Below are 10,914 nucleotides of genomic sequence, written 5' to 3' on the forward strand. Positions count from 1 at the left end.
GGTATAACATATCAAAGAAAAAAATTTAAAATCAAGAAAATATGTTTTTGCATCTTAAAAAGAGTAATTTGAAGCAGAAATTTCTTCTCTGTAAGTTACGTTATTCTGAAACCTCAGAAACATATTTTTATTCATCTAGGTGATCAGGAAATTTTATATTAGTAACTGACAGGGATCAGTCTCGGGGCTCATCTCGGTGAGCCTCTGAGCCCCCACAAAACAGCAAAGCTAATCTCTAGTGGTCCAACAGTTAAAATAATTGATGAGCGTGTGTTGAATCCTCAAGAGAGGAGGGAGGAAGCAAGAAGGAAAGCTTGAAGGGAGGAAGGGAGGGGGGCAGGTGCTGATTTCAACCCTGTAGCGTCAGGATTGCGTCAATTCGGGTTCCAGCCACGTCTGGAGTCTCGGAGAAGAGCTTCTCAGAAGAGCCAAAACAGGAACCGAGGTGGCAAATCACTGTGCGAGGGCGAGTGGACCTCCCTCTTTGCCTCCTCCCTGTTCCAGGAGCTGGTCCCCTGGGCTCTGCGCTGTTGTTTTCAGCGCTCCGAAAGCCGGCGCTTCAGATCCAGGCAAGTGAATCCAGCCAGGCAGTTTTCCCTTCAGCACCTCGGACAGAACACGCAGTAAAAAATGGCTCCGATCACCACCAGCCGGGAAGAATTTGGTAAGCAAGTTACTGAACTTATGACTGCGGTTATTCCTTGAATACTCTGGGGTGGACTGTTTATTCATTTATTTTTTCCCCGGTTGTTGAGTACAGATTTCCTAGGTAGTTAATTTAAAAGGAAAATGAGAATGGCAGTCAGGCAATTGTGGCTTATTTCTGCAGCTTCTCTCCCTTCCTTGGTATCTCTCTCCCTAAAACTGTCTTGTGTTAGGGAGAATTTACCTTCAAGAAGTTCTTAAATTTTCAGGTACTTCTGTAAATTGCAGCATGCACTGAGTAAAGAAAAAGGGGTCTGTTTTTCCCATGTTGGTTTCATCTATTTTGTAGGTGATTCTTATTTGTAGGTAAATCTATATTTTATTAGGAGAAGATAAATATATCTCTGGTTACATTGGAGTTTGATCTTGGTTAAAAAAAGCAACTTGTCTATTGGGGTTTGGCAATGTATATTTTATTACAGGGTGTACCATATGGGTGTTTTTCTCTGCTATGTTTTTCTTGTATCTTTGAAATATGTTGCTAGTGAAAGACATAATCATATGGTAGCAGGGTTAAAGGGAGTTTCAAAATGAACTGGCTCAGCCCATTTCATATCACTGCTGAGCTAACCAAAGCCCAGAGAGATGAGGGAAGTATTGTAGGTTGCACAATTAGCTAAAAGCTGCTGGAAACTTGAATTAGGGCTCCAATTTTCCCGTTCAGTTTTCCTTTTCTTACACCAAGTTTTTGGTTTCAGTACATAAAATTAGATGTACTTCTTAGAATAAAAAAGTACTATTTTTAGATCCCAGTATATTACAAAGGAAAAAGGTCAGAATTTTACTCACATGTATTTTTTAAATCATGAAATTTCACAGAAGTTTGTGAAGAGGAGTGATATCTACAGATGTGTGATAATTGTTATTAAGCTGAGTAAAATAACTATGATCTTAGCTTTCAAGATTGTAAGACCTTATCAGTAGAGAATACATAGGGAGTAGATAAGTGTTTCCATGTTATATAAAATGTTTGCCATTTGACATAACTATTAAATAGGGACAATTTGTGATATTATATTCATAAATGAATTTCTTTCCCAGCCTTCCATTTGGGTCATTGGGTTTATTTTGGTATGACGTTTATTCCCAATTCTTCATTTGAAACCTGAATGATTTTCTAATACGGAGAAATTTTTAGAGACCATGCCAGTGAAAATATGTTCTAGCATGGACTATCAGTCTACTTTTAAAAAATGATTTTCTACTGTTTTTATTGTTTTTACATTGGCTAAAGAACTGTCTCAGTTCATGACTTTGCTTTTGCTCCCTGGCCTTGGGTTATTATGGTCCAGGAATGTGGGTGCATTTTTTTTCACAAAGACTTGAATAGAAGGAAAAACTGAAAAGCTGATACCAAGTTTAGCTGATTATCTTTAGCTCTTGCTTTATACTGTAGTAGTCACTGTTTCTTTTTTCCACCTGGAGAAGTCAAAGGTTTATTTCATCTTTACATGATTCAGTTTCTGTACATTAAAATACAGGATTTTTATTGCGATTTTATTGGCTTTTTTATCTTCTATTTCATTTGTCTTTTCTTAACCTTACATTCTCTGAGTTCAGTTTTGTAATTACGAAGTAGATTGGCAGAAGATTTGGGGGGATGGGGAAGGGAAGTAACAAAAGGCTGGATTTCTTGTGGTTATTAAGAAAAGTTTTAACCCTTTCTGGGCTGGAACTTATAACTTTATTATTTACTATTGAGGATAAAAAGCATATTGCAATGGAACTAAATGTATATAATATTACATTAGTTATTTTCACTTTGATGATATTAAGCATTGACTCTATGGATTCACTATGTATAGATGTAGTAATACTGCTTTTACTTCCATAGTGTTACTAACCATTTGTTCAAGAAAGATGCTTACATATAAAATAGGATAAGCCTTATGCATAATCAATACTACCTAATGTCAGTAATTTAATGTGCCATCATTCAAGAAAATAATGACAATTTCAGTTTGATTATCATTTTCCATGCCATGTGCTAGGGGAAGAGACAGTTTTAGATAAAATTGAACTCTAAATCTCACTGTTCTCAGTAAATGCCAAGGAATGCTGATTCACTTATAACCATTGCTCTGTTTTTATCTTATTTAAGTTTAATTAATTTATACTTTGTATAATTCAGTGTTTGAGAAATTTGGGATTGTCATACAAAGGGATGGTAGTGTTATAAGTTACAAAATATCAGTACCTTGTTGCTCTTCTGTTTTTGTTTTATTTTCTCTAATATATGTATATTATTTTACCACTGTTCCATAATTGGGATGAAAATTATTAATGAGTTTGTGGCAATGGCAAATACCATTTCACAATCAATTTCCTACAATTGAGTGAACCACTGAGTCCCTAAATGTTTGCTGCTTGAATTCTGAGTAAAGATCTACTTAGAATTCCAGTAAAAATTGATGCTCTGGAAAGCCTCAAAATGACAATAAAAAATAATGAAGTTAGTACTGATCCATCATATTGTAGTTGTCTCATGTTATCTGGGAAAACAAAGATAGGTCAGAGTCATTAAGCATTCCCCCATATCTGATTCAGGACCATTTTCATCTTTTTATTTCATTAATGAAAAACTACTGAAATGAAGGAATTTCTACCACACTTTATGTTTTTCCTGTGGGGATGTGTTTGTACCTGAAGTTAGTGTGAAATATACATTTAACTCGTACCCAGAACGGTTGGAAAGTAATTCAATCTATCCAACCTATAGCAACTGCTAGCTCTATTAGGCTTTTCAAAAGGCTCATATCTCCAGCTCTGCTTCTTTAATGTATATTATTGGTCATTTGATTTTTCAGATGAAATCCCCACAGTGGTGGGGATCTTCAGTGCATTTGGCCTGGTCTTCACAGTCTCTCTCTTTGCATGGATCTGCTGTCAGAGAAAATCATCCAAGTCTAACAAGACTCCTCCATACAAGTTTGTGCATGTGCTTAAGGGAGTTGATATTTACCCTGAAAACCTAAATAGCAAAAAGAAATTTGGAGCAGATGATAAAAATGAAGTAAAGAATAAGCCAGCTGTGCCAAAGAATTCATTGCATCTGGATCTTGAAAAGAGAGATCTCAATGGCAATTTTCCCAAAACCAACCTCAAACCTGGCAGTCCTTCTGATCTGGAGAATGCAACCCCAAAGCTCTTTTTAGAAGGGGAAAAAGAGTCAGTTTCCCCTGAGAGTTTAAAGTCCAGCACTTCCCTTACTTCAGAAGAGAAACAAGAGAAGCTGGGAACTCTCTTCTTCTCCTTAGAGTACAACTTCGAGAAAAAAGCATTTGTGGTCAATATCAAGGAAGCCCGTGGCTTGCCAGCCATGGATGAGCAGTCAATGACCTCTGACCCATATATCAAAATGACGATCCTCCCAGAGAAGAAGCATAAAGTGAAAACTAGAGTGCTGAGAAAAACCTTGGATCCAGCTTTTGATGAGACCTTTACATTCTATGGGATCCCCTACACCCAAATCCAAGAATTGGCCTTGCACTTCACCATTTTGAGTTTTGACAGGTTTTCAAGAGATGATATCATTGGGGAAGTTCTAATTCCTCTCTCGGGAATTGAATTATCTGAAGGAAAAATGTTAATGAACAGAGAGATCATCAAGAGAAATGTTAGGGTAACTTATTTTCAGTGCTTAAAGTATTTATAAACAATCTTTTATGTAGCTTTTTGGTGTCTAAGGAATTTTCATTAATATGATAAGCTTGTACATATCATCCTTACCATGTTTAATTATTATTAATTATAATCTAATGGAGATCAAGGGAATAGAATAGATGAAATAAAATTTAATCCATAACTGAAATACTCAAAGTGTTTTAATGATATAAAATAAATAGGCATTCTTTGTGGATATTTAGATATCACTTATGTAAATACTTTTGTTAATCTCTATCATAAATATTTTGACAGACACTGCTACTTTAAAATACAGGTGAATATTTCTTATTCATAAGCAAGTTAACGAAGAGATTTCAAGGTCAACATAAATGAATTTAAAATTAAATCAATTCTTCCTGAAGATTTGGAAATTGTATTGACTTTCCGTGGAACTGCCTTTCAAGGAGGAGGCATCACGTCATTTTCAATTATAAATGCTCATCTCTAAATTGTATAGTAGGAAATGAGTTCCACTATTTTTGTAGTTATACTACTCTGGTAGTTCTGGGTTTATTAGAAAATAATAAGACATCAATGAAACAAATTTAACCCCATTTTCACTTTAAATTTGGAACTCGATTTCAAGAGTGGTATTTCAGAATAACTTCTCTCTATAACAGAATGATTTATAAAAATCAATAAACATACTAATTTGTGTTTTTTAAACAACATAGTGTTTCAGAGCTGAAAACCTGAGAGCTCATTTTGACTGTCTCCTCTCCTATTGAAATTAATGAAGGTCAAGATTCAGAGACATTCCACAGCTTGTTTGAGACACCCGGCTGGTTTAGTGGCACAGTGGGAATAAGGATCTTTCTTCTACTCTTATTCTCCTTAGAGTGCCTACTTATACAGCTGTCCCATATTAGTTTTTGTATAAATATATTGCAGTTTTAGTTTTGTGCCAGCCATCACTCTTAGTTGCAAACAAACACCAAGTTAATATATTGTTACTTTCAGTCAAAACTTTTACTTTGAATTATTGGATCTCTTATCTATTGTCTTTAAAGTACAAGTGAAATCAAGTAGCATGCAAAGAAGGACGCTATGACTCTGTCCAAAAACAATGCTCTCCAATACTTAAAATCAATTCATTCCTTGGCTTAAATGGAAACTTGGCTGTTGTGAAAGAGGCAGAGAATTTTAACTCCACTATCCCTCTGGGCCAGGAATGTAGTTGGGATCAGAATAATTCTCACTGGGTCTGAGTTCAAATTTCGATATATCTGTGCTAAAGAATTCGAAATCAAATCAAACTTATCTAATTTTTTGCATGAGTATGTGTAGAGTCATTTGACCCAACACATACTCATGCAAAGAATTAGATAAGCTTCATTACTACTAATAACTTTGAAAAATAGAGATGTTATTAAAAACTAAAAGCCAAAAATAATCCTGTGTAAGATATAATTAAATATACTTTAAACATTTTCAAGTAATGGGTGTGGCCAACTTATTGCTAATTTTAACTTCCTGTAGTACCAAACAAGATCACAAGATGGCAGGCAGTGGTTTTTCAAGCAGAGATGGTACTGCACGAAAGCTTTTAGTTATTCTTCAATTCCTTAGAATATTAAAATAAAAATAAGATTACATTTAAATGACGATGCCATTTAAACTTTAATGAAAGTACAAACTTGGAAGTTAAAACCATAGAAATACTTATATTACATTTCTTTATCTGCAGAAGTCTTCAGGACGGGGTGAGTTACTGATCTCTCTCTGCTATCAGTCCACCACAAACACTCTAACTGTGGTTGTCTTAAAAGCTCGACATCTGCCTAAATCTGATGTGTCCGGACTTTCAGGTAAGAATGCTTCTGAAATATTCAGGTTCACTGTATGAGTGGAATGTATTTTACTGCAAATGAGCCCACCTACTCTTACTCTTCTGTTTTTTCTCTAATGCCTTATGTAACTGCTGTAAAAGTTAGCTTTTAGTTTTGTGACTAGCTTTACAAAAAACGAAACAAAACACCAATTTTTTGTTGTATAGCACAATGAGAAACAAAATAAGCTACAGTTTAAAATTACCTGAGTTCAAATCCTAACCCTTCCATTCATTAGCAAAATACGATTGGGTATGTTTCTTAAACTGTACAAACTGGACATAATGCTACTCATCCTGAGGGGCCTTGTGAGAACTAGAAATACATACTTCTTCAAATATCATCTATTATTATTATTATTATTTAATGCTGGGAATGGAAAACCTAGTCTTAAAAGATCAGATTATGAAGCTAAAATTAACTCATATGCTGCCACCAGAAAAAGGCAAAAGTAATTGTGATAAAATAGCATGAACTTAAAATCTACATGCTAACAATGACACAGAGAAGCTCAACACTAGGAAACAGAAAGCAAATCCAGCCTGCGACTAAAGAAATTCATAAAAGTTAAGACTAAAAAGAGCATTGCCATTGTGGACTCTAAATCCTCATTCGACGGAAAACACAGCCAAAAGTCAGGGAAATAGACTCACGCAAAGTCATACACGTCAGTAAAGCTAGATGTTGTCTAATATATTTTTTTTCCTTCTATCCTATTCTCTGGAGTAAGTTAATAGTAATCAGAATAGGTCCATAGAACATTCTGTTTTCTTTCCTTTTGTGTTACCTCTTTTCCTATCATTAATTTTTTCCCTTATTCTCTAATTTAGAACTTTTTTCTCTTATTTTCCATATTCTTCCTTATTTTCAATTCTGTTGACAAGAGAAATGTCAGGTTTTATCCATATTTTTCCGTTGTTTTGACTTATTTTCCTGGTAACCACACGTTATTGGCATGCCATGATCTCTAAGGGCACTGTTATCTTGATATCAGCTCTCCAGCCCAGTTATGCCATTGTAACGCCTGTTATATTCCACTGCAGATCCCTATGTCAAAGTGAACCTGTACCATGCCAAAAAGAGAATCTCCAAGAAGAAGACTCATGTGAAGAAATGCACCCCCAATGCAGTGTTCAATGAGCTGTTTGTCTTTGATATTCCTTGTGAGGGCCTTGAAGATATAAGTGTTGAATTTTTGGTTTTGGATTCTGAAAGGGGGTCCCGAAATGAGGTAATCGGGCAGTTAGTCTTGGGTGCAGCAGCAGAAGGAACTGGTGGAGAGCACTGGAAAGAGATCTGTGACTACCCCAGGAGACAAATTGCCAAGTGGCACGTGCTCTGTGATGGTTAGCATCCTAGCCGTGAGTTGGAACTTAAAGGTTTTTACTAGGCAAGGAGAAATTTTCTTTCTTTCGATGTTGGATTGCAAGCTTGGGAAATCAAGCTATCTTTTTGTTGTTGTTGTTGTTGCTAGAAATGGATTGAATTAGTAGACCAGAAAGTAACTTCAAATGTGTATCATGATAATTTCCCTATTTATTAGAAGAGTTGGATAAATTTTCATAAGATATTCAATATCTCCTTCAGATTACCAGCGATATAACTAGGAATAGTCAGACATTTTATGAATACTGTGCCAGAATCCCAAATTATAAATGTGACAATCTCATTGGAACATGTCACAAAAAGTTAATGTGATTAAGATTTAAAAACGAGAAGTATGCCTTGCCTTGTGAAAATTTATCCATTTATCTTCAGGTTGGGGAAATCAATTTTTCTTTAAATCCAAAGATACTAAAGAAATGTCCTCCAGTTTGTATTTATTAATTATGTCATGTGCAAATGGTTGTCCTGCATATAAAAATATCTGGTCATTTTAGTTTGGTTTGTAATTATTTGATGCAATTTTATCATAAGAGTAACTTAGATTCATTTCAAAAGGACAGTGAACAAGCTGAGAAATTATTTTATCAAAGGGCTGAGTTGAGAACACTGTGGCTGAAATATAATTTTTCTCCCCCCTAAGGTTACATGTGAGTCAAAATTTTGTAAAATATAACCTCACATAAGAACCATGGCCTTGGATTATTCACTGCCTGTCACAAGCCTCAGTGTGGCCTGAGAAATCCCTATGTACCTTCGTGAAATTGTTGAATTAGTTAGTGAATAAAGAAATAAACTTCAACTAGAAATCCAGTTAGAAGCGCAATTTTCTTATAGGAAATAGGTATAGTGTGCAAGTGTACTTTTAAGGCCATCGTTTGTACCCAGAGTCGGCATGGCCACCTAAGTCTTCATTTAACTTATTGTCCCCTAGAAAAGATTACAATGCTACTTGAAAAGACTGTGAAGATTTTTTACATTACCAGATAAAAAGTGTTACTTAACCAACAAACAAATGTAAGACTACAAAATCGTTCAAGAGCAATTCTAATATAATTTACATATGTTCACGCAAAATATACTTAGGCTGTCAAATTAGCACAACAAAGAATGTGTTTCACTATCTTTTCTAGGCTAATTTGTCTTGAGCTGTTGTCTATAGAGCAGTTTACAGACTTGTGTCTTGTATCATTTTCCAGTGCCAGGGTTCTGAAATTCATTCAGAACCTGTTAGATTAAAGCTGCACCCTGTGATTATTTGAAAAGAACTAACTTGAGAGTAATGTCACTATATTTGAGTTCTTAGAGAAGTATGAGTGGAACTTGAGTACAGTTGAATTATTAAATATGCAAGTTAGAAATTAAGTCTACTGAAAAATTTACATTTTGAGTCAGGTTTTGTGTCAGTACTTTAGCAGTTTTTGAGAATGTGTTTGATATCACAGTGTTTGTAAATTCTATGAAAAATGCATTTTCCAAACAACTTATTCATGCTTTTTATGACTATGCCTAATGTAAAGAAAATGTATTACATTCTGTATGTACAAAGATTAAAAATCAACCTCTTTTTTGTGCTTTAAAATGACTTTGGGATTAAAAATGCATATTTCCTAATCATTGTCTTCATTCCACTACAAAGTCACCTCACAGCATCTTGCTCCACTTGGCATTTCTGTGAAAGCAACATGAATTGAACTGTAGTAGGTGTGTAGTTTGGGGAAGTCAAATGGCCATTATATGTATGTGCATTTGGTATCATGGGCCATGGAACAGAATATATTTTGGACCTCTGAAAAGTTGTAAGGGGCCAATTCTAAGTATTCTTCACAGCAGCCAGAAGTTAATGGTGGTAGCAGCTGAGGTATGGTTGTTGGATGAGGGTGATTTTTTTTTTTTAACATGGAACAATGAAACCAACAACAAACACTTTTAAAATTAAAATGGATAATTTGTAAATAGTTTTTAGCTTTTAAAATTTAAAGTGTTTTTGAGTGTGAAAAGTTGAGTAAAACTATTTGCAACTGGTTTTAAGAAAAGAAAGAAAAGAAACAACAAGGGAATTGAAACAGGCAGGGAGATCTTAATACCTAATTTCATCATTTCTGAAAATGTACTGTTTTAGAATGTATTACAATATCAATGTGAATATCTTGAATCCTGTTACAAATCCTGCACTGTATTAAACATGTAAATTAATTGTTTGTCTGATTAGCCAATCTCACCACCCAAATGGGGAGGTATACATGTTTGAAGAACTGTGTAACTCAGTAATTGATTTGTTCTGATGTTGTAACTCAATAGAAGTGTTTTGGAAGGAAGCATGGTGTACGAGACAGTGTCTGTTCTTTTGTGCCAGCTCTGTATGATGTTTGTAAGACCATGTTTGTAAGACATGAATAAATTGCTGCTTTTGCCCAATCCATTTCAATGCAGACTTTCTGCCAATGGACTCTGTAATAAGGCTTCTCTTATTGCTGACTGAATTTTCAAGTTTCCCTAGTGGATCTCCTTGCATAGGTTAGGGACCATTAATTACTGAGCACCAGAATCTTTAATACACCTTTTAAAAAAAATCTTCATAACAATCACCTGGAGCAGATATCATTATCCTTACTATACAGAAGCAAAACTTGAGGATCAGGGAGCATAGGCAGTGGAATCAAGTAGGAAGGAATAGTATTCAAGAGGATTTCATGGCCTGCCCTGCCCTTCCCTCCATACCATTCCACTCTCCTCAAGGGGACATTATCAACTGCCTTTGCTAGATGTTTAGGCTCATTCTCACATTCTTTGACTTTTTTCTAAATTTTATTCACTTTTCTATGTTTCATTTACTTTTCTCCCCGGTATTTTCAGCCACCATTCTTTATTTACTCTTATATTTTTTCATCTATCTCATTTCTTATTTTAACATCTTTCATTACCTATTTCATATCACTGCTTTTGTATTCCTTTTTCTTTTTTTTCACATCCTGAGAAATATTTGGTTAATAAAATGATGAGGACCTGGATGTCTTATTTTTTTCTTAAAGAAGGAGGGAAAAACAGACCAGAACATCTCTGATATATTAGATTGCCATTACACACTAGCTAAGGTAAATGGGAACAACAGGACCCACCACCTGGAGAATCAGACATTTTTCGCAGCTCTAGTCTCTACAGAAATATTCTATGGTAATCACATGTTGAAAAAAATGGTCTTGCAAATAGAATAAAACTGGAATTTACTGCTAATTTATTTTGTTTCAAATTGTATTAATTGTAGTAAGAGTGTACACAGTTATGTTAAAAGAGTCATTACATTTTAGAATTCAAATATATTGTAAGAAAA

At 34.8% G+C, this 10,914-nt stretch overlaps 1 protein-coding gene across 2 annotated transcripts; it reads left to right on the forward strand.

The window, feature by feature from the left end:
* The first annotated feature begins 261 nt into the window (after window positions 1–261).
* SYT4 (synaptotagmin 4) lies at window positions 262–10,005 on the forward strand. 2 transcript variants are annotated; one of them, XM_003267577.3, is made up of 4 exons: window positions 262–664; window positions 3,513–4,327; window positions 6,059–6,179; window positions 7,244–10,005. In XM_003267577.3, exons 1-4 carry the CDS (start codon window positions 631–633, stop codon window positions 7,549–7,551), a joined length of 1,278 nt encoding a protein of 425 aa, XP_003267625.1. In that variant the 5' UTR covers window positions 262–630; the 3' UTR covers window positions 7,552–10,005. The 2 variants fall into 2 exon arrangements, with proteins under 2 accessions (XP_003267625.1, XP_030666366.1); XM_030810506.1 differs by having other exon boundaries at window positions 3,513–4,321.
* The last annotated feature ends 909 nt before the right edge of the window (window positions 10,006–10,914 follow it).

This window comes from Nomascus leucogenys, chromosome 4, assembly GCF_006542625.1.
Source record: "Nomascus leucogenys isolate Asia chromosome 4, Asia_NLE_v1, whole genome shotgun sequence".
NCBI classification, from domain to species: domain Eukaryota; kingdom Metazoa; phylum Chordata; class Mammalia; order Primates; family Hylobatidae; genus Nomascus; species Nomascus leucogenys.

Coding starts and splice junctions, on each gene's coding strand:
- SYT4 (XM_003267577.3), top strand. CDS start 631: ATGGCTCCGATCACCACCAGCCGGGAAGAATTTG. Junction 665..3,512: donor CACCAGCCGGGAAGAATTTG/GTAAGCAAGTTA, acceptor TTGATTTTTCAG/ATGAAATCCCCACAGTGGTG. Junction 6,180..7,243: donor TGATGTGTCCGGACTTTCAG/GTAAGAATGCTT, acceptor ATTCCACTGCAG/ATCCCTATGTCAAAGTGAAC.